A 26,876-nucleotide genomic window follows, 5' to 3' on the forward strand; every position below is an offset into this window, starting at 1 on the left:
AAACATGACATATGGCCACATGGAGTACATGCTAATAGCATGAGGACACTGAGCAAATACTGGTGACTTACCTAAAGTTAATATTTTTAAAATAAACAAATAACATCTAAGAAATAATGTAGGTAACAGGGCAGTACGTTGAGATTGACACTCTCATTCATAGTTACAATTTCATCAAATATACAGAAATTAAAATGAGAGGACTTACTTTTGGTCTTCTCATGGCCTGCATAAGATCCAGATGATGCAACTTCCTGTTGAAAATGTGTCTTGTGGAATGTTCCAAGTTTTTCAGAGGAGGAAATGTGTGAGGGTAACAGGACTGAGTGAGAACCTGGGGACACGACTAAAATGTGTATTTTATTTAACATACTATGGATTTCTAATGAAATTTATTTTTGTTTAGCATAGATGGTATACGGAGTAACAACAATGCAAAAATAATAAGATTTCTGAAAGATTTTAATGATTATATTTCATAATAAAGTTTAAATAGCGGGGACATGTGACAAATGCTATTCTTTAGTATTCTCAGTAGATTTTAATAATGCTTTAAATTATTTATTTTAAATTTGCAGTTAGAGAAATGTTCAGGACGTTTTACTTAATAAAATAAAGTTAAGTTAATTTTCATGCATATTTATACATAAAATATCCTGGGGACAGAAATGGCACTGATTTGGTGGAATGGTCCAAACATGATTCTCTAATGTGTCTGATAGAGATCATTCATCAGGTGTAGAGTTGTTTAGAGACATTCACACCCCCAACCCACTTATCCTAAAATACATATGTTTACCAAGCTCTGATTATGTATTTAATATTACATTAATAGATTGTCCAAAATAAAAATCAATTCATATGGTCTTCAGGGGATGTCTGGAGTAACAGAAGTTTATCAGTGTTTCTCTAAGGAGCGAAACTCTAGTGTGTGTGACTGACTGCAGTGCTTTAAACAGACTGTCATGTGATTTAGTTCTGATCCGAGATCTGCACAATCACTTGTCTGGCTATCACCAGACTAAGCTCAATTAAAATTTGTTTGCTAAACTAAAGAAGTCATTCAGCATTGTCGAGAGGTTAAAAGGAATTGGACTGACGCTCCTGCTTGCTGTCACTTCTCTATCGTCATCGTGTTATACCCGCCAATAGCGAGCAAGGTGGATAAGAAAGTCTGTGATTGGTTCCCGCAAAAGTGTAACAGAAGCAGTAGAAATTAATGTACGGGTTTCCAGACTGAGTTGCCGGGCGAAATCAAATTGCCGGCAGATCAGGCTGGGTTTACCCAGTCTGCACAATCACTGAATTAAGGGAGTATTTCAGCACAATAAACACAGCAGTGTGAGTGTAAGTCTGTGGGTGTGTGACACTGTCTGAACCATAGACTGTAAAACAATATGGACGTAGCGTCCGTGACGTCACCCATAGAGTTCTGAACAGCAGTTTTGACGCCTAAATGAGGCCGCGGCCATCTTAGCTGCGCGTCACAGCACGTCACTCCCGGATAACTGAAAATGGGCAAAGAGGCGGGGAGGTGGTTTGAGCTGATGTGACTGGTTGCTGAAACCACGCCCGCCTAGCTCGACGTGACCATGTTAGCAGCAAAGGAGCTATATATCTATCTTAGATACGATCTAAAATATTAATGAAGATAAGTTTTATCATCAGAACATTCTAAAGGTTTACTGTCAATCTACTGTGTTTTTTAAGATATAGATCCTCCAACACCAATAGTGTTGGGTGTGCAAATAACAACATGGAAAATCAAATGGGACTTCATACCTTTATAATGAAATAGAGATCGCGAGATGAATCCAATCCGTGGCACTTGGGTAAAATATGAGTGTCCATTGCAAAACAAAAAAACATTTCACATTTCTTCTGAATGATCTGCTCTGTCGTCGTTCTTCAAGAAAGGATGCAATCTGAGCAGCCTTTATGTTGTAAAACTGTATACGATCGTATATAACAAACAAATGAGCCTGTGTCCAAAGTATATTTTTTTCAAAATAGTGCAGCAGTTTTAGTTATAATATCCAAGCAGTGCTGTCGGATTTTGATATCCTCCCGCCATTGTCATTGCAGTAAATCTCACAACCAAAACTTTCAGCCAATGCCACGATCCAACAACGTGTGTTCTGTGTCTCTTCCCCATGCATGCACATCTACATAGACACACATCAGTCTCGAATATTATGCAGCAAGCTAATTGTATAAAATAATCAAGCACAAATACGGCTGAGATACCAAATTCAGCGGCAGCTGAGGTAACATGACGGCTCACAGACAGCAGCGCAATCTACCTGTCACTCAAGTGACCACGCCCTTAATTATGCAGAACTTTAAGGCTTAATATAATTTAAACGGATAAGTTATAAAAAAATTCACCCCCCTCAGAGTTGTCATGAAGGGCAAAAATAGCAGTATAGACCAAAACCACAATTTGAACCAACTTGTAAACATGTTTTTTTCTGCTATAAACTTGGCCAATTTAACATGGGACTCTATGAGATTCTGCTCTCTTTTGGAGCCTGTCCCTAGCGGCCAGTCGATGAATCGCAGTTTAAGTTACTTCCGTATTGGCTTCACGAGAGAAAGGGGGAGGTTGCCGCTTGGTCTGAACAAAGCGTCTTGAGCGGGAAACCCTCCGCGTGTTTGAAAAGAGGAAACGCGCACGTCACACTCTAGCCAATCACAGGCCTCGGCGCCCCCTAGCGACACTATGAGCTCGTGGCCGCGCGATGCTTTAAAAGCAGGAGTGAAACATCAAGCCGCATTTCCAGCACAAGCAGGACAGAGAGAAGGAGAGTTGAGCAATGGCAAGAACCAAGCAGACCGCTCGTAAATCCACCGGTGGTAAAGCCCCGAGGAAGCAGCTCGCTACTAAAGCAGCGCGGAAGAGCGCGCCAGCCACCGGCGGCGTCAAGAAGCCCCATCGCTACAGGCCCGGGACCGTGGCTCTCCGAGAGATCCGCCGTTATCAGAAGTCCACCGAGCTGCTGATCCGCAAACTGCCTTTCCAGCGGCTGGTGCGAGAAATCGCTCAGGACTTCAAGACGGATCTGCGCTTCCAGAGCTCCGCTGTCATGGCCCTGCAGGAGGCCAGCGAGGCTTATTTGGTGGGTCTGTTCGAGGACACCAACCTGTGCGCCATCCACGCCAAGAGAGTCACCATCATGCCCAAAGACATCCAGCTGGCCCGCCGCATCCGCGGAGAGCGCGCTTAACCCGCATCAGCGCATCACCCCAACGGCTCTTTTAAGAGCCACAAACCTGCTCTGAACGAGACCTTTTCCAGTGACAATAATTGTTATAAGTTTTGGTGTTATAGTGTCATCAAACCAAAGTGTCAGAGATAAATATATGTCGGTTATAAAGTGTTTGAGGCTTTTTTTTCCCTCTTTGTAATTTAAGCTCATGTTATCACTTCACTTCAAGAATTAAATTAGAGATGACTTTACTATATAATGTAAAATAATGCTGTATAGGTGAATAATGGTGAACATGAGTTATAAAACCGAAGTTATTTCATATCTAAATTTTTAGTATAGTAAACCTACTGGATAGCATGTGCTGCACATTATTTTCTTAATGTCTTAAGGGACTATATATAAATTTAAAATGTATGCAGGCAGTAAAGTAAGTATCAAACTTAATTCTGCATTTTAGCGCTGAAGTTTAGGGTCATGTGACGCGGTGCTGGTTTCTGTCAGGTCCTGTAAGAACCTTAGGATAAACACCTGAAATCAGGAGAAACTACACAAACCCAACGGCTCTTTTAAGAGACACACACCGAGTCATGATTAAGTGATGCAACTGCAGTTATTTTCTGGTTAGATAATTAAATTAATCAATGAACTCATAAATTCAGTTTCACAATAATGTGTCGAGAGACTGTCAGCGGCATCTTCTCATTATCTTTAACCAACATGATAGAAAAAATATAATAGTTTAAATGGCGCACGGAGATCTTTATTACACAATGTTCAGTAATTTAATGGCCGTTAAATAAGGCGTTTCACAAAAAGACGATTAGATCAGAAAGGACCATGAGTTAGAAGTGTAAATGCAGAAAACAGAAAAGAAAATTTTATTTTATACAAAAATGGACGTTTATTTACTATTTCTGTAGTTTAAAGTTCAACAACAGGTAAACAATGAAGAGTGTATTTTGTGTCTCTCCTCTCGAAGTCCCTCAATGGGTCTATAAGAGGTTTTACATTGATTACAATTACATGATTTTACACAATATTTCTCTTGAACCTCTTATTTTCTCTAACTGTGATTAATAAAAAGCGGGAAATGAAACAAAGGAAACTGGGGGGAGGGGTGTCGCTCAAACTGTTGGTGGTAGGCGGGGCTATCATTTAACAGCCTGTGATTGGCCCTCATTCAGCGCGTGATGCTTTGAGTTGTCCAGTGAAACACGAGTTTATGGGTGTGGCCTATGAAAACAGGCAATCAGGTGATCCCGTCTCTCTGTGTAAATTAGCATATGGTAGAGAATAAAAGCCTCTGTGTCGCTCGTGAGTCACATTGATTCGTCAGTTCTGCGATCATTCAGCATCATGCCTGAACCAGCCAAGTCCGCGCCTAAGAAGGGCTCCAAGAAGGCCGTCACGAAGACCGCCGGTAAGGGAGGAAAGAAGCGCAGAAAGTCCAGGAAGGAGAGCTACGCCATCTACGTGTACAAAGTGCTGAAGCAGGTTCATCCTGACACCGGCATCTCCTCCAAGGCGATGGGCATCATGAACTCTTTCGTCAACGACATCTTCGAGCGCATCGCCGGTGAGGCGTCTCGTCTCGCTCACTACAACAAGCGCTCCACCATCACGTCGAGAGAGATCCAGACCGCCGTGCGTCTGCTGCTGCCCGGTGAGCTGGCCAAACACGCCGTGTCTGAGGGCACCAAGGCCGTCACCAAGTACACCAGCTCCAAGTAGAGTCCCCGAGACTCCCACACACCCAAAGGCTCTTTTAAGAGCCACCCATATACTCCGACAAAAGAGTTTTTTATTTATTTATTTATTTTTTTAAATTTTTTTATATATATATATATATATATATATATATATATGCGCTTTGTTGCAAATATTGTCTGTAGAAAGATCAGTTGTAAATATCCCCCCTCAAACATTATGACTGTAGTTTGATTCGTATCCAATCCGAAGCCAAGTTTAGTTATTCATTAACTTGTTCTGTGTTTTACACAGAATTGTTTGGTAATATTGAGGTAAAGGTTACTGAATCTAGAAATTGAAGTATAATTCAATTCTTTCTCTTGTGATATATTTGGAAAGACCATCTTAAACATGTTTTCAATGTTGGACAAAGGGCTCTGAGATCTCACGTTTTCTTAATTTCTGAATGTATTCTTGCTGTTAGAGCACTAAAACTTGAGCTCATTAATAACTGTTGCTACATGATACATCATGATCTATATCAGTGGGAATCAGGTTTACTGTATGCTTTTATAAAGCATTTGATAAAAGGTTTGTTACTGTAGACCGGTCAAGTTAAGTCAATTCCGGATTCATTTTAATAGTTTGTGCTAATAAAACACCTGACCTGTCAGATGATGATGATTACACAGCTGTCACTGTACTGTATCACATGGATCAGCTATTATGCTTTTTAAACAGTACTTGACCCTCTGCTTGTCTTAATGTTGGACTAAAACTTAGCGTGTGTGGTAATGTCAGATGAATGAATGAATGACTGCTGGATGCACTTAAAGGAGGATGAAGTTAATCTCTGTGAAAAAGAGGCCTGCGATCATTCAAGAGGAAACAAAACCTGTGCTAATGGAAAGAAATCAAGTTGACAAGCAGTTTTATGTAGGCCGATCATCAAGTGTGACTTTGTGCCATTTTGTACAAAATAAAAGCATTTCAAAACAAACTTCCTGGTTAGTGTGATGTATTGTACAGAATATTTAATCATTTTATTCAATTTTGCCAAAATAATGTTTTTTTTTTGTTTGTTTGTTTGTTTTTTTTCAGTCAAAAATTGTGGTATGTAAATTCAGATTGAGGCCTGCGATCAGTCAGTTCCAAAAAGAAATACAAAACCTGAACTGAAATACTATCAGCTCCATCTCATCCACAAGAAAATCCATCTAAAATGTTTATAAAGAAGTTCATATGTAACTTGGAGTAATAATAATAACAATAATAATAATAATAATAATAATAATAATAATTTCTAGATATAAAAAGACTTTAGTTTCCTCTCATCAACAAAATGTGGTCTTACATGTGTGTCATAATGCCACTGTAAGCTCTTGTACGAGTTTAATTCTGTTATTTATAGCCGTAGATGTTGAACAATTATCTTCATGGTTTCGATAAAGATGGACATTAGCACTTTTCTTAACCTTTAACTAAACGCTCATGTTTGAAGACTCTTAGATCATATAATTGATAACATGAGGCTAATCCAGCAATCAAAGTGCAAGCTAGAAAATTAAAACCTGAAAGTTAACCCTCTGTAAAAAGTAATACCTAGATCTAACTTATAAAAAATGAGGCAAGTGGCTGCATTGGATGTTTTAAGTTGAGTCAACTTGCAGCCTTTTTTAAGTATAATAAACACTATAACATTACTTAATACAAACGCAACAAAATCAAGTTGAGTTAACTAATAGTACTAGTAATACTCCGTTGGATAAACCTACTTTTATTGGTACAGGTAACTTATTTATGGGTTGCTACAAGTTACCTGTACTCATTTTAATTAGGTTTTATGAACTTTATTTTCTTAGTAAAATTAACCTAATTATATGTGAAAAAAACATTTTAATTGAGTCCTGGCTATAACCTCAGAAAAGAAATCTAAATGTCTATATTCTAAGCACTTCAGTGATTAGATTTAATAACAATAACATTTAAAAACAGTAACAATTACAAATTCAATTGAAGAAGAAAAAGATGGGAAAATAGATTGAAGACAATAACATTTATTCAATGTCAACCAGTGTCACTCTTAACAGTGACTACAAAACAGCCAATAAATGTGGCCGTACATGTACACAATAATATATATATATATATATATATATATATATATATATATATATATATATATATATATATATATAAATAAATAAACACTGTACAAGTGTATTTTCAACCTGTTCTGAACAGTAAGGTGAAATATCAAAATCTGCCCAATCTGCAATGTTTAGATAAAGGTAAATGTGAGCCATAACATCATATTGTATCACATTATGGAAAACAATGCCATACGCCATTGATAAATCATCTAAAACAACTTGGTGAAGAGATTTGCGTACTTGGATGATGCCTTAGGATGCAGGGGTCCAATCCCAAAAAGAGTCTCTGATATACAGTATCTCAAAAGTGTTCATGGAAACATGTTCAGGAAACATGAGGTCGAGGGCATAGTTAAGTCCAAACAGGAGGCAGCATGCTTTCGACAGATTTGGCACACCTCTGACCACAGGCTGTCCTTCAATGATCATCCCAATCCTATCGGGCTGATGGCACATGTAAATTTTCAGTGGGCAACTGCCGAGCTCCGTGTGCACCTGTTTCATCATGACTCTATTAGTGGAGACAAAAAAGAATCAAGAGTTTGGTCAGACAAACAGGTAATGAGATGAATATAGCAGACAGATAGAAGACAGATAAGACACAAAGTCAAAATTGTACTTTTGTTGCTAAAGGTGGTGGATACTAGATGGACACTGTGGCTAGAGCATGTGACCAAAGTGAAGTCTACCATGACAATGCCATAGAGTGTGGGTACTAAACTATCATGATCTACTGTAGCATGAATGTTGTCTTTTTCTGGTTCAAAGGATGCATTACAATAAAACAATGCAATTGTCCTTGCCTGATTGGTCATCATATTACTGTTTATTAAGCTACAGAGTTTAAATATCTTCCAAGGGCAAATGTAATAACCCCATATCATCTCAATATTAATACATACATACAGAAAAATAGACAAGTAGCTTTAAGCCCAATACATACGTGGTGGATGAGGTCTCCCTGTCTCTCCCCCATGTACTCAATCAGGCATCTCAGGACCACCTTTCTCCTTTTCTCCACAGGCAAATGGTTCCTGTCAAAAAGTAAAATCTGATCAAAATTCACAACCATAAGCTCAGGAATGTCACCATTTGTAAACAATATGACAGGTAGAACATACACTACCTTCATTCAGTGTGTCCCTATCCTTCAGGTCATCAGTTGAACTTAAAGTAACAAAGTCATCAAAATCCTGGTCCACTGAGATCCCAAATGTTTCTTTTATCACTTCTTCAAACTCTTTAACTGTACGTGGCATTCCAAGAAGACAAAGTTTCTTTATTTCATGGTCCAGGATGACTCAAAATTTTACAGCTGCCTCCACTTTGATGATGTTGCCTTAAAAAGATGACAAAACATCATATTATTTTTACATTCAGACTGGCATTGTTTAGCAAGCAAACTGCCTCAGAGAAAGACTGACTGATAATAAGAAACTGCTCTATTTGGTGATTTTTACTGTTTTTTTGTGGGGAGAAGGAGATGATCATAGATGATCATATCTGCCTTCTATTGGTGGTAGGTACATAAAAACATATTCAGAAATGTAATTATGGAGCTCACACGTTTGCAATTTTTTCTCTGTTTTACTTAACTGGGAATAGTTATAGCTGTAATTGTATTTATTCTGAAGTTTTTCTTACCTGGATGTGAAGCTTGAAGACCCAAGGTAACAAAAGTTCTTTGGTATCTAAAGACCAGGAAAACAGGTTAAGGTAAATGTAACTTATTTAAGTAATAGGATAGAAATATTTTAGTTTTTTTTTTTTTTCCAACCAAAAATCTGTTATTAATTTACTATGCAGCATTAAAAAAAAACATGGATCAAATCTCTAAAATCATACAACTATCTGCTGCTGATGATAACCCCACGACACCCCACAACAGCGGCATCCCCCATCGGAGAGCGTGTTGTTAATATGAAATTAAATAAGTGCTGTAGTCGTGCCTAATATGTGTTTTAAGGCTACTTTGGCATTGATTTTACAAATAATATCACTTTTAATCGTTAATTAGCATTAGCCAAAGTAGACTTAAAACACATAGTATGCATGACTACACTTATTTAATTTCATATTAACAACAGTCTCAACTGCCGTTGTCTGCCGATCGTTGCCTACAAGACCACACTGTTTAGCACTGTGCAGCCATCTTAACATGCCATGTGTGCAGGATAGCTAGCTATACAGTACAATTTGCAAGCCTAACCTCAGCTTCCTAGTGGAGTAAGCAATTTCGCGTGACTTTACATCAACAATCATTCGGCTAAATTTGCTCAACTTACCGTGTTATCAGTCCCTGAAATTCAGATCCGCTGTAGCAAACAAACAGTTGAAGTGCCGAGGAAGATGCTGCATCTGCCTGTGAGTCCCGCCAGTGAAAAAGGGATAATACCAACTTATAAAATTTAAAATATTTAAGTTTGATGAACACACACCTGCCACATCGACAGCTGCTCTAATAAATTGTGTATGTCAACTCACTTTTATAACATTTCTTGTACACAACAACCACATACAAATAACTACTCAAATAAATTGCAATAGTTTTACTTAAAATATATTGTTATATAAAAACTGATGTATTTTAAGTAAAGAGGAAGTATATTGATACTTTTTAGTATAAAACAAATAAAATAAACTAGATTACAACTATTTAAAGTATATAAAATCTACTTTGTGGGTGTAGCACTTTTTACAGTGTACAGCACAGCGTTGCCCTCAGGCAACGGAAAGTTTTCTTAAGCCCTATGTTTAGTAAATATTTCTTTAAATGATAACAACCAATTAGAAAGGTTGAGAAAGTACCAAAGAACAGTTCAGTAAGGTGTTGGAGTCAATATCAAGCACCATTAAGAGGTGGGACGTCCTGTTCTGACACATGGTCACAGGAGCACATGGTGTGAGAAGAAGGCAATATTATTTGCTTTAGTAATCTTATTTAAAACGACATGAACTGTACATAAAAAATATGTGTATGTGTATGAAGGTGTAGAGAAGCCTTTTGTCAGGTTTTATGAAGTTTTTTTTATTTTGCATGTTCAGAAATTCAGTTTTTCTTTTCGTTGCCTCAGGGCAACGTTGTGCGATAAGGGGTACTTTTCGAGGAGGTTTTAGAGAGTACCTCTCATTGGCAACAATGTATTATAAGAAGGGAAGATACAAGATTCCTGGGTGTGCAGGAACACCCAAAGTGATGTGAAAAAATTGTAACATACACCACTATGTCACAGCAGAGAAGAACTGCTTTTTGAAGTTTCGTATGGAGTGAAATCTTATTACATGAAGTACATTATATTGCATAGCACACTACATGATACAGACCTATGCATGTATCAAATTCATTATATCAATGTCTTTCAAGTGTTTTTCCCTTTTTACTTAATGATTTTGATGATAATTTTCTCTATGACTCTGTACCATTGTCGCACAACGTTGCCCTGAGGCAACGAAAAAATATTTTTTTTAATCAATAAAATGTTCCCAAATGAACCAAAAAATTATGTGGAATATTTTTTTTTTTCATGTGCCATCAACATGTGTGCAGTAGAGGGTTAAGTTAGGAAAACTGGACGACTGGATGGGCAGTGTTTGTTTCATTGGTAATTATCTTCTTTATTGTTACATATTTCGATTTACTTATAATAATTAGACTAATAAGATAAACATGAAAACCTTTTACCTGGTTTTAAACCAGCATTTGAGTCAGAACAGAACATGTGGTAAGATTGTGATTATGAACAATACAGATCTAATCACCATTAGACATAATTTAGCTTATGTAATTACTTATTTTGGACTTGCTGTAATGTTTTACAGCCACATTCTGCATGTAGAGGGACTTCAGTACCATGACTGAAGTCTACTTACAACTAATAATTATTATCTAATTGTCTGTTGGATAATACCCAACACACACATTTCTTTCTTCAGAACATAGAAACAAAAATATTAAGACGACATTTAAAATTTTGTCTTTGACATTTGAGTTTATAAATTTGGTCCCACATTCACCTAGTCGAAGAGTTAAATCATACAGTGCAATTCAAATATAATCACACTAAATATTATCATATAAACATTAAGGTTGTCTCGTTCTTGTACAGTCTTGTATTCATATCTGAGAAGAAAGATGAATGTTTTTCTCATTTTGTCATTGTATGAGCCGCACTGTTGAGCATTTCCAGTGTCAATGAAGAGATTTATACTCTGAATGACGGCATTTGATCATCCATGAACTCTGCAGAGAAAAAAGGGATAAAATATTTCACTGAGCGTAAAATACAAATATGAAATGTGTTTTGTGAGTCTGAAATATAAAGCATTGCTTTACTTACAGTTCTGATATCTGATGTTGTAGGCAACGGGTCCTCTGATCGTGAAGCCGAGGTAGAACGACACTTGGCCTCGTCTGCACACACTGGCCCGATTGTGAGCGACGACTGGAATCTGTTGCCCATTTCTAACAGCAAACACTTTATGATCCTCCACCTTCCCATCGATACGCTGAAGACATTTGATTTCTACACTTCCATCTCCTTCAGCGAGGAGATCCAGATCAGTTTTATCTAGCTTTGAGTGAACCAGTATCTGCAAGCCTTCTCCTTTCCCATAGAAGAACAGAGGTACCAGGTGGCGACCGTGAAGGTATTTCTGATACGTCCTCTCGTATGACTGACTCATATATTTGACATAGTTTTCAAAATTTGGAGGGTTTTCCTTCTCTTGCTTTGCTTCATGAGACCAAAAGAGCAAAAGCATCAAGAGGTAAAACTCTGGGCTTCTGCCATGAGCTTCTGTCGACCAGAGTTTCTGTAACATGTCCTGAAGCTCTTGTGATTTTTCAGATGGTTTATCAGACTGACTTAAGATGATGTTGGCAAGAATGTAGAGAATGGTTTGGGTTTCATTTTTGGACTGGAGTTTTTCAATTGCAATCAAATTCAGTTCAAGCACATGAATGTCAGACTCTAGGAAATGAAGCAGTCCTCCAAAAGACTTCATTTTTTTCTCATTGAGGGTATTTTCTTCATTCTGGTCTCCCTGTGTAAAATATCGCTTGTAGCAATCTTCAACATCTTGACAAATGTAATCTGGGTCATCTTTTTTGTTGCTTAGTCTTGAGAATGTCAGGTAGCATTCAAAGAAGTCATATTTCGACTCAACTTCAGCTCTGAGACCATTGATGAAATCATGGTATTTTTGTTGAAGATGATTATTTTGACTTATTAAGGGCTTTAAATCATACATTTCCTTGCAAACCTGCAGAAAACCAAAGTGGCCCCTGTTATTGAATTTGGTGTCACCATCTAACTCATCTTCAGCTGCTTTCTCTTCACATTTAAATGCATCAATGGCAGACTGTGCAATGAGCAACATTTTGTCTATGTTTGTGCATGGTTTTTTAACTTCACTCCGCAGGTGGTTTTTGTGAACTTGCCCCAGTGTGTCCCTAATATAAGATTTTTTGGGGTCTCTTTTAATGGCCTCATTTGCCCATTTTTCTGCCTTACGATATTTGTTTTCCTCCGTTACCCCAATGTAATACAAACGTGCAAGTGCTTGAGGATAAAAAGGGTCTGTGGAGAACAAATTTGAAGCCCTCTCCAACAAACTGATGCATTTGTTAGTTTTACCTTCCCTTATGATGTCAAGAATCAGTCTGGAAAACTTCTCCTTTTCTATCAGACCCTCTGGTCTTGTGACTAACATTCTCTTGCAGATTTGCCCATAGTTACTCACATTTCCATTAACCATGAAGTCCAAGAAGTCAAGAGTAATGTCAGATCTGGTCAGATTGTTGTCAGTGAACATTTTCAGACACATATCAGCGATCATGGGATGTTTCAGACGTATGCAGTTTTGCTCTCCATCAGAGAAAATGACTATGAGATCCATGAAAGGCTTCATTATCATTTCCACTGAAGGTTTTCCCTCATCAGTGGGCCATTCTGTTTGCTCAATGAATTTCTTGCACAAAGGCTTCAACAAGTGTGAACCTGGGACATATGAATTTATCAAAGCCAAAAAACTGAGAAGTCTTGTGCTGCTCGACTGTTTGTCTTTTCCAATGTGATTGACCATTTCTTCTGTGATGACTTTCTCTGCATCCTCTTTCTGGAAACCTCCCTGCATTATGTAAAATGCATGAAACGTTTTTGATATTTTCTTGTGTTTCTTTTCAATCTCCTGCCTTTTCTGAGCAAACTTCTCCTTCTCATCTGGTAAGAGCTCCAGTTTCAGCTTCACGTGGCCTGGCGCTCGAACAACGCTCTTCTTCACAGCATTAATAAAGATGAATGCAGGATGGTCAGGTCGATCAGAGCGCTGAAGCTTTGACTGCAGATTCTTTAATAAGTAGCGTAGTGACTTATCATCCTTGTGATCCAACAGGAGAAGCACAGGTTTTTTATGTGTTTCATATTTTCCATGCAGTTTGTTTGCCATATCTTCAATCTGTCTTGTAAACCTTTCTTTATTCTCTGTAATCTCTGTTGTGAATGGTTCTGTCAGGATTTCACAGGCGAACTCTTCCCTCAGGTCCTGCAGTACCTCCCTGACTACTGCTGATACACTGCTGTCTTTGTGGTACAACAGATTTATGGTTGTAACTTCCCACTGGCTTTTTCTCTGTAGTCGGATCTGTTGCAGCAGTTTTTCCTTGAATTGTCTGATTTCCTCTTCAGAGAGTTTGGAGTCAAGAATCAGTGTGTCGTTTAGACTGAAGTCTGCAGTGCTGCAGTTCAAAATGATCACAACTGGAGTTTGAGTACTGATGCCTCTATTATGTATTTCTTCAATCAGGTTTTCCCAGAGATCATTCTTGATAGGCAGATCATTGTCCATCTTTTCCTTGGTGTCTAGCAGCAGCAGCACAGTTTTCCGATCTTGTTCTGCATGTTTCTCATTAGACAGCAGAAAAAGGTCCACCACTTGTTTCGACAGCTTTTTGGTGTCTAAGTCAGAATCGATCACTCTGGCACACCTGAGATCTTTCCGGAAATGCCAAAGCACCTGCATGGCGAGGGTTGATCCTCCACTGCCAGGCTGGTATTGTAAAGAAACATCAGTGATGAGACAGCTTTTTTCTCTTTTTTCCTCAATTAACTGTATTAAATCATTAAAGCCGTCCCTTTCCACCAATTGTAAGTTTGCTGATTTGTCAAAATTCGGCCATGTTGGTGGGGCTCCTTGGAGAAAGTCAACCTCATACTGTCTAGCTCTGTCTGGATTTATCTTTGAGTCAACAGTCTCAAAGATATTGGACCATACAATGTCGAGGCATGATAGTGAATCTCTAAGTTCAGTTGGAATTGAGATTGTTTTACTGGGATTGCATGAAGGTAATTGGTACATCATTAATCCTGTTTTATTTTGTCTTATTGCAGTTAGAATAGAGATCTTTGTGTGACAGCAGTGTCAAAAATTGTCGATAAATTCCTGTGTCCTTTTTCCAGAGCTGTGGAGACAGAAACGATGAAGAATGGGATAAGTATATTTCTCATGCCAGAATGAAGACAAGTAATGGCTGGATAAAAACAAAATAACAAGGATAAAATAATAATAATAATAATAATAATAATAATAAAATAATGGAAGGTTTGCTGAGTGAGAGCAAAATGTCTCGAGTTATGCATGTAACCATGGATCCCTGAGAAGGGGATAAAGACACTGCATCCTAGGACACTATGGTGAATGCCTCAGTGTGACCCGTGTCTGAAGCCATGACTCAAATGCGACAATGACATTGGTGGACAACAGTCTGTGACGTCACTAGCAGTGCGACCATGAGTAAAAAAGGGCACCTGGAGTATACGTCATCAGCTTTTATTTTACTCTATTTATTTATATATTTTGTCTGAAGGAGACATGAGCAGTCAAGCCCCAAGCATGGCAATGAGATTCTCATGTGTAACCTGAGACGTTCACTTTCCAATGGGAACTCGCATTGCATCCTATGATACCATAAGGAATGAAATGGCAATGCACAGGGAATGACTGACTAATTTGTTGCCAAAACCAGGATCAATGGAATTAAAAGCTGGAGTCAGTCGGCACCGATAGCCTCGTGGGAAGTGTGCCGACAAATAGTGCTGTTGTGCTACGGACGACCCAAATTTGAGCCCCGGCTCACAGACCTTTCCTGATCCCATCCCCACCAAAATTAAGTCTTATAGCGACACTGTGTAACTTTTTTGTGTTCAAAATTTACAAAATTTTTATAATGAGCAAGTACATCATGAATCCATTTTCCAAAACGTTTTTTTGTCTTAACCTAAATCACTATGGTACACCTATAATAAGTGTTTATATTCCAATTATTTCTGACAAGTTTGGGTCGTATCACTGTGGAGTAGCACAAGTACCTGCGTGACTCGTCATAGACATAAACAGAGAGAAGTAGCACCGACTACAACGTTCTTCCGCAAGACACATGCAGTTCTGTTTATTAACCGCCAAAAGTGCTGCTTGGTGCTGCTTTAAAAAAGGAGTCAGATTTCCTCATTCAGGTCTGTCACGAACTGTTAGTTAGCCAAAACCCAAGCTCTGATTTATACAAAGAAGTAGCTTACACCATTCGTATTTTCCTCACCAGGGATAATACTTCCCAAAAGAGCTCAAAGGTGTGGTAATGCCAGTCAACCAAGCCAGCATACCTTTAAGGGAATAATGGCAAAGGGAAACAATAGAAGCCCCTCGCCTGTCACCTATATCTAGGGGGATCTAGTTGATCCTCAAACCACCCCAGGGGAATATTTTACCTAGAAATACAAACACTCCACCCTGTCTGTAAAAAAAAAAAAAAAAGCTACCAATAGGAAGAGATGAAAATTCAGGCAAGTCTACCTCTCACAAGGGCATAAAGGTGGATATCTGTGAGAGCTGAGGACAGGAGTCTCACTCTCACAAATTATGTGATCTAAACACAGAGGACTCGTGTTCATGTACATGACCTGAAGGACATGATAGGAGAACCACTCAATATAAAATCTCAAATGAGATAGTCGCTCTGCCTAGATAAGAGGAAACATTGTATAGTACTACAAGCATCAAGGGGGCATCCTAATGCTTAATAAATATCTGAGGAAACCGTCCCCTGACACATTCAAGGGTGCTTCCCACTTACTAAACCTGAATGAAGGGTGAGGAAGCCAGCACCCCCTCAGAGGTGGAGAAGTTCTGAAGGAAATGTGAAGGAAATTTTTGTTCAGAATAGAGCCCCAGAAAACTGGGGGAGGAAGTACACTCTGCTCTCTAAGGGACAGCTTCACCTAATAATAATACTTATGAAGGAACTGCCTATTTTGAAAACCCTGTAGGAAAGGCAAGAGGGAAGATGTTTTTTGCTGTTGTTTTTTTCCCCCTTCAGCAATAGGCTGTTGACCAGAGCGTTTGCTCTGAATAGATCTTTCTTACCCTTCCAAGCATCACACCTTGTCTGAGCTTTACTCCTCGCTTCGGGAGGAGGGGCTCGAGTGCCGCTGGTCTGGCATGGCACAACACAAATTTTTTTAAAGGCTGTGCCTTCGACTCTCTAAACTTCTCAACGGATGTGCTGAAAAGCCTTAAGGGCGACACTGGCGCACTGAGCAGAACATTTCTCTCTCTTTGCATGACGTCAGCCAGACATCATGCAAAGGTCTGCCTCTCTGCCTCGCTGCTCAGTGTTTTGTATGTCCATATAGCTTTGTTTTCTCTTACTTTTATTGAATCTCTTACTTTTTGTTGCTTATATTATCATTACTTTATATATATACTATTGCCCACTACATTAATCTGACGTCGCCAGCTTGTAATCTTCGAATCTAAATCGCTGATACAACGCGTTTGCATCTCGCTAGCTTGTTTAACTTGTCATCAGTCTCGCGCGCTCCTCTTCCAACGCGTACATCAAACAGCTGTGGCAACTCGGATCAGTCTACAAACACGGTGAGTCATGTCATCCTTTCCCAGTGTTATATCGTGTTCCATCTGTCACATGTTTAGCATAGCCCTCTCTGTCAGCGACGAGGGATTTACATGTCATAAATGTAGGGAAATAGTCAGGCTGACAGAGAGAATCTCAGAATTAGAGACACGCATCCAAACTTTAATCGAGGATAGTAAGAATGCAGGGGCTTCAGATACTGTTTTGGATGCGACTAGCTTAGTGAACTCTGTACATTGTTCGGTTCTGGCTGTAGAGCCCGCGCAGCAGGGCACTTGGGTAACGGTAAGGCGGCCTAGTCGCGGAAAACACCACTCTTCCGTTCCATTAAGAACATCAAACAGGTTCTCCCCACTCAGTGACGCACCCACTGAGAATCCTGTTGAAAGTGCCCTAGTTATTGGTGATTCTATTACACGGAACGTGAAAATAGAGACACCAGCCACCATAGTCACATGTTTGCCGGGAGCCAGAGCACCTGACATCAAAGCAAATTTAAAAGTGCTGGCTAATGCTAATCGTAAATACTCTAAAATTATTATTCACGTCGGCACAAATGATGTTCGACTTCGCCAGTCGGAGATCACTAAAATTAACATTAAAGAGGTGTGTGAACTCGCAAGTACAATGTCAGGAGAAGTAATTTGCTCTGGTCCCCTTCCTGTTCGTCGGAGTGATGAGATAGTTAGTAGATTATCATCACTCAATGGCTGGCTGTCTAAGTGGTGTCGGCAGAATAATATAGGTTTCATAGATAATTGGAAAAGTTTTTGGGGCAGACCTGACCTGTTGAAAAGAGATGGTATTCATCCTTCCCGGGATGGTGCTGCTCTTCTCTCTAGTAATATGGCACATAGTCTTAGAGCTGAAACATGACAAACTGGGGCCCAGGTCAGGAAGCAGACAGACTGGCTAAACCGACCGTCTGCTAGCTGCCTCACGTTACAGAAGTCAGATAAATCCCAACACATAGAAACTCTTACACCTAGATATTATCACATAGAGACTGTGTCTGTACCCCGAATTAATAAAAAAAAAAAAAAACTTCCAAACCCATTTAATGGAAAAAATTTAATTGATGTTCAACAAATAAAAAATCGAGATAATAATGATAAACAAATGATAAAGCTTGGATTGTTAAATATTAGATCACTTTCTTCAAAAGCACTTATTGTAAATGATATTATCACAGACAATAATCTAGATGTGCTGTGTTTGACAGAAACCTGGCTAAAACCGGACGATTACACTACTTTAAATGAGTCCAGCCCTCAAGGTTATGATTATCGACACAATCCTCGACAGAAAGGCAAAGGGGGAGGTGTTGCTGTAATTTATAGTAATATTTACAGTATTAGTCAAAAGTCTTTCAAATATAATTCCTTCGAAGTGATGGTGCTTTACGTAACATTATGTAAGCTGACATTTGTGCTGGCTACTGTATACAGGCCACCAGGACACAGACTTTATTAAAGAATTTGCTGATTTTCTATCAGAGTTAGTACTAGCTGCAGATAAAGTCCTTGTTGTTGGTGATTTTAATATCCATGTAGATAATAAAAAAGACTCATTGGGATTGGCATTTACAGACATTCTAAACTCTATTGGTGTTAGACAACACGTGTCGGGACCCACTCATTGTCGTAATCATACTTTAGATCTAATATTGTCACATGGAATCGATATTGATGCCGTTGAAATTCTGCAGCAGAGTGACGACATCAGATCATTATCTAGTCTCGTGTATATTACATTTGGTGAAAGCGGCTAAACTGCCTCCCTGCCATAAATATGGTAGAACCATCACTTCTACCACTAAAGATCGCTTTATAAATAATCTTCCTGATCAGTTTCATCGCCTTAGCATACCAGACAGCTTAGAAGACCTCGATGTTGCAACAGAAACTATTGCCTCTGTCTTTTCCAGCACATTAGATTCAGTTGCTCCTTTGCGTTTAAAAAAGATTAAGGAATTTAATCCAATGCCATGGTACAATGAGCATACTCGGGCCCTAAAAACTGCAGCCAGAAAAATGGAGCGTAGCTGGAAGAAAACAAAACTAGAAGTATTTCGCATTTCGTGGAGAGAGAAAATGATTGAGTACAGAAAGGCCTTAAAAACTGCCAGATCTGCCTATTTTTCAAAACTCTTAGAAGAAAATAAACACAACCCTAGGTATTTGTTTGATACAGTGGCTAAATTAACAAGAAATAAAGCTTCAACTTCTGATGTTTCCAAAGAGCACAGCAGTAATGACTTTATGAACTTCTTTACTTACAAGATTGATAATATTAGACAGAAAATTATATCCATGCAACCGTCTACTACAGTATCGTGTCAGACCTTGCATTGTAGTGTCCCTGAGGAAAAATTCATTTCATTTACTGCTTTAGGAGAGGAAGAATTGTCTAAACTTGTTAAATCATCAAAATCAACAACATGTATGTTAGACCCTATACCAACTAAGCTATTGAAAGAGATGCTTCCAGAAGTCATAGATCCCCTTCTTAATATTGTTAATTCATCTTTGTCATTAGGATACGTACCAAAAACTTTTAAGCTGGCTATTATTAAACCTATTATTAAAAAACCACAACTAGATCCTAAAGAATTAGTCAATTACAGGCCGATCTCAAATCTCACTTTTCTGTCAAAAATACTAGAAAAGGCAGTTTCATCGCAACTATGTTCCTTTTTAGAAATAAATAATATCTGTGAGGATTTCCAGTCAGGATTTAGACCGTAACATAGTACTGAGACTGCTCTCGTCAGAGTTACTAATGATTTGCTCTTATCATCAGATCGTGGTTGTATCTCTCTATTAGTGTTACTGGATCTTAGTGCTGCATTTGACACTATTGATCACAATATTATCTTAAATAGACTTGAAAACTATGTTGGCATTAGTGGAATTGCATTGGCATGGTTCAAATCATACTTATCTGACCGTTATCAGTTTGTAGTAGTAAACGATGAGATGTCATATCAATCACAAGTTAAATATGGAGTACCGCAAGGCTCAGTACTAGGACCGTTGCTTTTCACTCTGTACATGCTACCCTTGGGAGATATCATTAGGAAGCATGGCGTTAGTTTTCACTGTTACACTGATGATACTCAGCTCTATATTTCTTCGTGCCCTGACGAAACTTACCAATTCACAAAATTAACAGAATGTATAGCTGATATAAAAAAAAACTGGATGACCAGTAATTTCCTACTACTAAATTCAGAAAAAACAGAGATTCTAATTTTTGGACCGAAAACTTCTTCACGTAATAACCTAGAATATTGTCTAACACTTGATGGCTGCTCTGTTAAGTCTTCGTCGTCAGCTAGGAACCTGGGTGTGCTCTTTGATACCAATCTTTCATTTGAAGGCCATGTTAGTAGCATCTGTAAAAACGCATTCTTCCATCTTAAAAATATATCTAAACTATGGCATATGCTCTCAATGAAGAATGCAGAACAGTTAGTTCATGCGTTCATGACCTCAAGGTTAGATTACTGTAACGCTCTACTGGGTGGTTGTTCCTCCCGCTTGATAAATAAACTACAGCTAGTACAAAATGCAGCAGCTAGAGTTCTTACTAGAACTAGGAAGTATGACCATATTAGCCCAGTTCTGTCGTCACTGCATTGGCTTCCTGTTAAACATCGTATAGATTTTAAAATCTTGTTAATTACTGTGACGATTTGTACAGTTATTAATCAATTTATGGGTGGAATATGAATATACTAATTAATATAGTCTTATGAATCATTATTATGCACATACCAACCCAAGGGGGAATTAACCATATATGGTAAATTAACTACAACGAATTATAATCAATCACATATATGGTTAGTTCTGTTTTAATAATTATGTAGAGAACTACCGGCCCGTCCAGCACACCGATAAGTTCACAGACTATTACGACAGAAATATTACCCTGTGGCCACAAGGATAAATTTCTAGGATAGCATCCAAACGTAAAGCAAGGGTATTAGAATCAGAACGTTAAAGTGACTCGGTTGTGGTTGAAGGAGCAAGTGAACAAAAGCGTGGATATGATATGTTTAATATACAGAACGGGTAATACAAAGGTTATACGGATAAATGTACACAAGTAGTGGTTGGTCCTTCAGGAGGTGATTTTCAGCGACGTTCCAAACGAAGGCCTAACTGGAAGTAAGATGACCGGAAGATAAAGAAGAGAGTCCGTCTCTACAGCAGGAACGTGTGCAGAAGAACTTGTGCATCGAAAAGACGCGTGTCATGGTGTTTTAAAGACAACAGACCAGAACGCCTTCTTGATAACGTCCTCCAATGCTAGCGTTGTAATTTGGCGGGTTTCCACATTCCTTTGTCCTGTCTCCCGAATTAATTTATGGTATGTTGAATCAGTGCATTTTCTTCATAGTATTATTAAACATTGAACAATGCATTTGACAGAAATGTAACGTACATGAGTGAATAGCTCGGATTCACAGCTTTACGGAGAGATCAAACTCGACAGGTGTCTCTCGTCATATAAAGAAGATACACTTTACACTCTATTACTATCGTTTAACATGAAAACTAACCTACTACAGTCAATTCTACGATTCTACACTAGTAACACATACATGCAGCGAGCACTACAATGGCAGATACATTCATATTTGCAGGTATAATATTTGTGTATACAGTCTTTATGTAGGGCTTTGTATGTGTGTGTGTGTGTGTGTGTGTGTGTCTGTGGGTGCGTGCGTGTATTTTCCTTTTTATGACCGTTTGGAATTCGGGCCTGTCTTTCGAAACCCGATCCGTGGTGTTCGCATCTCCTTTGAAGTCACAGAGGAGAGGTTTGGGACTTATCGAAATAGTCATAAAAAAGAGTCTCGTGATCCATTAGTGTCTGCCGGTCCGGAATCAATGTAAGATTTACAAACCAAAGTTTCCGCGAATTGAGACTTAAACACAGTTTATGGTGGGACCTGCTTATCCTTGAGACTGTGCATACCCTACATTACTTACAAAGCACTAAATGGTTTAGCTCCCCAGTACCTAAGCGAGCTCTTAATGCATTATAGTCCTTCACGTTTATTGCGATCTCAGAATTCAGGCCAGCTGATAATACCTAGAATATCAAAATCAACCCCAGGCAGTAGATCCTTCTCCTATTTGGCACCTAAACTGTGAAACAATCTTCCTAGCATTGTTCGGGAAGCAGACACACTCTGTCAGTTTAAATCTAGACTAAAAACGCATCTCTTTAACCTGGCATACACATAACACATTATAAATTTATATTTTCAAATCCGTTAAAGGATTATTAGGCTGCATAAATTAGTTCAGCCGGAACCGGGAACACTTCCTATAACACCAGATGTACTCGTTACATCAGAAGAAGAATGGCATCTACGCTAATATTAGTCTTTCTGTTTATCCCGAGGTTTACCGTAGTCAACCGGATTCGGGCCGTATCCAGATGAGACCGAGGACCGGCGCCTTGACACGACCACAACGCAGCCCTGAAGTATCAGCAGAGATCGAGTCGACTAGATCATCCACTGTGAAGGCCTCATCGACACGACAGCCAGTGCCACAGTTCCTCAAAATTATAATCACGATTATTAATCATGTTTATTCTATCAAAAGAGTAATGCAACTATGGCTATTTTGCAAGTTCTTTACCAACCTACAATTCACCCAAAAGGCCTGTAGGTGGCACAACGACTTAATTTAACCAACTATGATAACTTCGTTAGATGGTAAATCAATACAAAACATGGTTTTGGTGAGCGCTTTGTAATATGTATTCACATTAGATTTTAAAGCAACAAAATTCGTTTGCAATAAGACAAACCAGATTCAAATTGCCCGGCAAATTTGTAAAGCAAAGAACATCAAATCATTTCTAGCTGATCAACATTATGAAAACTGGTGAAACCTTTAGGAACTTCAAAAGATAAAACAGCGAAACTCCTAATATTACTTCCAATATTTCCAAATTATGTTCATTTTCATAGAGTGGGCCAATATCGTGACAATTATTTAAAATCAGTGTTGGGTAAGTTACTCAAAAAAAGTAATCCACTACAAATTACAAATTACTACATTAAAATTGTAATTTGATTACATTACTGATTACTGCATGTAAAAAGTAATCAGATTACTAATTACTTTACATTCAAGTTACTTTGAAACCTACAAAAATACGCAACAAACTGAAACTCATAGTTCTTTCTGTAATTTAATATTGACTGAAAAATATTACAGAAGTATGAAAACAGCAACTTGACTTAAAAATATTCATTAATCATCTATAGGTAGCTTATTCATTCAAATGCAATCATAACAGTCGCCTGAGGGCGCTCAACGACCATGTCATCTGTGAGTGTGAGATTCTAACAAACTAAAAATAACTTATAAATATATGAAATACAAACTAATAAATATATGAAATATTGTACACTTGTTAATGTTTATTTTTGTTTGCCGTTTTTTTTATTTAATGATTATGAACACATATTAAGCATGACAAACCATTCAGTCGATTAAACTACAAAGCTGGCAGGTATGTATGATTACAAAATAAAGTCATCAAGATTATTATTAATATTATTTTATAAAATAACATGTAGGATAAAAGTAGGCCTAGTTTTATCACGTGTTGAGCCGTTTCTGTGACAGCTCCAGCTCTCCGACGCACAGTTATAGTCTACATCAGCCTCCGAATTTACTCACTTCATTTCGTTCACTCTTTGCAGATATAGTGCACTCAGATGACATACACTATATAGGGATTAGTGAATCGGAGAACGAGTGAGCGGTTTCGGATTTTAAACAGAGTTGGGTATAACGCGTTACTGTAGTCTAATTACTTTTCCTGATAACGCAGTAGTGTAACGCATTACATTTTAAATCTATGTAATTTGATTACAGTTACTGATGTCAATAAAATTACGTTACTTGCGTTACAAGAAAAAAAAAAAAAAAAAAAAAAAATAGGTAAAGTGCATTTCTAAAGAAATCATGCGTCATTATGAATCACCAGAGAACGCGTGGAGGAGAATACCCGCTCCCAAGACGAGCGCGGTCCAACCTCCTAAACAAGCTAGATTGGATTTTTAGGCGATTTGTTCAGGATCGGGAGAGAAGGTAACTTCTGAACAATACTGTTTTCAAATGTTATTATAAATGTTTTCAGCATTTTTTCCCTGTCTTTAATGCAGTTACATACAAACATAAACACAGTTAAGATACCACACATATACACTTAAGCAGGTCTGTCTGGTATTGTAACACCGCCATAGTGTGCAATGCACCATTAGCCTGGCCCGCAGCCGCGTATGCTCTTCCATTCAAATACAATGTAACACGCATTTGTTTAGATATATGAACATTTGACACCAGTTCATTTAGTGAGTGCATTACATTTCTTTGCTGTTACTGTTGGCATTGGTTTCTTGCGCAGTCAAATCATATTATGTGCTTTAATATTATGGCTTTGAGGCTTATAAGCCCCCATTTTCACTAAAGTCTAGTGAGTGATGCTGTTTCCTCTTAACTCATTTGTCAGAAGAGTTCCAGTTGTCTTACCTTTGCGTTTTTTATTGAAATTATGTCAAAGTGAAAATACGATTTAATATAAAGAGAATTTACATCAAAGTAAAATTAAGATTTGAGGTTATTATAAACATTATGTTGCATCAAAATCACAACTGACATTACAAAACTAAGTTACTCATGCACTCATCCATTTTATTGTTTCTATGTTTGAGTGCCCTAGTAAAATAAATAAAAATATTTAATGTTTATTTCGTACTAATATATATATATATATATATATATATATATATATATATATATATATATATATATATATATATACACTGTAAAAAAAATCCCGTTGTTTCTACGGAAAAATACCGGCAGCTGTGGTTACCAGAACAATACTGTAAAAATGACATCAAACCGTAAACATACTTACGGAGTTACATGTGAATTTTACATTTTAAATATGTATATTTAACATTGGATTTCAGTACACTGTAAAAAAAATCCCAGTAAAATTTACGGAAAAATAACATATTTCATTAACTGATATAATGTTAATTTACCAACCTAATGAAGTACTAATATCTGTTTTGTACCTTTATAATACACTGACAGTCACCAAACACAGTGGTGAAGGACAACACTAACATATAGAAGGTGCACACAGTGTCATTCACACACACACTAAACACCATCATGGTAACATGCATGAAATTTTAAAAATGCAATAAACATTAATTTAACAACATTAGATGTAACATAAAACCCTAATGTACATAACTGATTAGAAAAAAATGAGAAAAACTAAGAAGAAACAGAGTTATTTCAACAAAAATATATCAAATGTGAAGTGTCACGCAGGGAATTGTGGGAATGTCAATTTACGGTTTTTCACTAAATTTTACAATGAATTGTTATTTTTCACTTTCAAAAACTGTGAATTTAACGGTATTTTACCGTAAAATTACATTAAATGTACCGTTAGATCTATTACAGTTATTCACCGTATATAGTACGGAAACTTTCTGTAAACCAATTAACAGTTTTTCACCGCAGCATTTTTACAGTCTTTTACTGTTAAAATCACGGTAATTTTTTACAGTGTATGAGATCCATTAACATATTTACTGACATATTGCTTAAAACATGCTGATATAAAAAATACAATTAAACTTTATTTGGAGTACTTTACTGCACAATGCACATTTCTTATTATTAAGACTAAAATGTGTTTTAATATAATTATTAATAAGTATTGTATGATATCTGTATAATGTCTTTAAATGCACATTATTAAAAGTGTACCTGAAGTATACTTCAATTAGTTTTCAAATCCAATAGCAAAATAAAAAATGAAAATAAAAAACTAGTGTTTCTATGATTTTCCAAAAGAGGAAATCAATATAAAGAGACTGATTACATTGATCAGAAGAGAGAAATGCTCTCCTCTCGCTCAACACAGCAGCGTTTCTCTGTAATTCAGTGTAAGGTAATACAACAAAAGTGTAGTGTTATACATTCACTGTCGGAGAAAAAAAAAAAAAAAAAAAAAAAAAAGGAAAACCAACCTAAAAAAAAGAAATACCAAGCTAGTTGAGCTGAAAAATACATCATCACAGTCTGTGAAAAGGGTCTGTTTAAAGTACACTTGTATTTCCAACACTTAAATAAATATATTTTTCTTAAAACTGTGTGAATTGTCTTACCGTTCTGCTGACAGTCTGCTGTTCTTCAGTGGCAGATAAAACACAGACCTTTTATTGAGTGAAATATCACACCTCTTTTATGTCATAAACCTGTTACACCTGAAGTGCTTTTGTCTGTTGTGAAATAAATGACTCCCTTACAAAGAGAAAGTGATGTTTAGCCTATTATACATTTATAATGCATATATTTGCTTTATATTTTCTTGCAGAGACACATATTCCAATACATATGGTCAATCCAACTGATTTTGGACTGAGGAAGTTTGTTGGAATAAATAAATAAATAAACAATAACATAAGAGAATTTTGAATGTATATAATAAATGTTTATTCATACTAAACTAATATGCTATACTATACTACACTATACTCAAAACTGCTATATCTATAAAACCATTATGAACAAAAAAAAAAAAAAAAAAAAACACCATATGTACCACACCAAACATGATGAAAAGCATAAAAATGGATTTCTGGGAAAAGGTCAGGGAGGATTTTCCGTAAAGCAGTGTTCAGAAAAGTAATTCCATTTCTCTGAAAATTAAAGTTATGACAGCTGTGAGTGTGACAGAATAATGTTCAATATTCTGATAAACTAAAAAGTACTTCTAATGATTGGATTAGAAAACAGACATCAATGGCCTCAGAAAATGAGTTAA

The 26,876-nt window shown here is 37.4% G+C and overlaps 3 protein-coding genes and 1 long non-coding RNA gene across 6 annotated transcripts; 2 read left to right on the forward strand and 2 right to left on the reverse strand.

The window, feature by feature from the left end:
- Positions 1-2,762: 2,762 nt before the first annotated feature.
- LOC125254588 (histone H3) lies at positions 2,763-3,272 on the forward strand. Its single transcript, XM_048169270.1, has one exon. The coding sequence runs from the start codon at positions 2,817-2,819 to the stop codon at positions 3,225-3,227; it is 411 nt and encodes a 136-aa protein (XP_048025227.1). The 5' UTR covers positions 2,763-2,816; the 3' UTR covers positions 3,228-3,272.
- Positions 3,273-4,523: 1,251 nt separating this feature from the next.
- Positions 4,524-4,989, forward strand: LOC125254592 (histone H2B-like). The gene has a single exon (XM_048169275.1). It carries the CDS (start codon positions 4,569-4,571, stop codon positions 4,941-4,943), a length of 375 nt encoding a protein of 124 aa, XP_048025232.1. The 5' UTR covers positions 4,524-4,568; the 3' UTR covers positions 4,944-4,989.
- A 2,070-nt stretch (positions 4,990-7,059) lies between these two features.
- LOC125254601 lies at positions 7,060-9,788 on the reverse strand. Of its 3 annotated transcripts, XR_007181702.1 has the most exons (5): positions 9,340-9,788; positions 8,699-8,745; positions 8,181-8,393; positions 7,998-8,088; positions 7,060-7,565 (listed from the first exon to the last, which is right to left on the reverse strand). It is a non-coding gene; the product is annotated as an uncharacterized LOC125254601 (long non-coding RNA). The 3 variants fall into 3 exon arrangements; XR_007181703.1 differs by having other exon boundaries at positions 7,998-8,105; positions 8,699-9,788; XR_007181701.1 differs by having other exon boundaries at positions 8,699-9,787.
- A 700-nt stretch (positions 9,789-10,488) lies between these two features.
- On the reverse strand, positions 10,489-26,364 carry LOC125254639 (sterile alpha motif domain-containing protein 9-like). The gene is made up of 3 exons (XM_048169343.1): positions 26,218-26,364; positions 11,392-14,513; positions 10,489-11,294 (listed from the first exon to the last, which is right to left on the reverse strand). Coding segments are annotated over exons 2-3 (3,024 nt in total). The 5' UTR covers positions 14,414-14,513; positions 26,218-26,364; the 3' UTR covers positions 10,489-11,292.
- Between the last annotated feature and the right edge of the window lie 512 nt (positions 26,365-26,876).

The sequence above is a fragment of the Megalobrama amblycephala genome, linkage group LG19 (assembly GCF_018812025.1).
Source record: "Megalobrama amblycephala isolate DHTTF-2021 linkage group LG19, ASM1881202v1, whole genome shotgun sequence".
In the NCBI taxonomy this organism is placed as follows: Eukaryota; Metazoa; Chordata; class Actinopteri; order Cypriniformes; family Xenocyprididae; genus Megalobrama; species Megalobrama amblycephala.

What these genes read in the sequence shown, in the direction of transcription:
- LOC125254588 (XM_048169270.1), top strand. Translation starts at nt 2,817, where the DNA reads ATGGCAAGAACCAAGCAGACCGCTCGTAAATCCACCGGTGGTAAAGCC.
- LOC125254639 (XM_048169343.1), bottom strand. Translation starts at nt 14,413, where the DNA reads ATGATGTACCAATTACCTTCATGCAATCCCAGTAAAACAATCTCAATT.
- LOC125254592 (XM_048169275.1), top strand. Translation starts at nt 4,569, where the DNA reads ATGCCTGAACCAGCCAAGTCCGCGCCTAAGAAGGGCTCCAAGAAGGCC.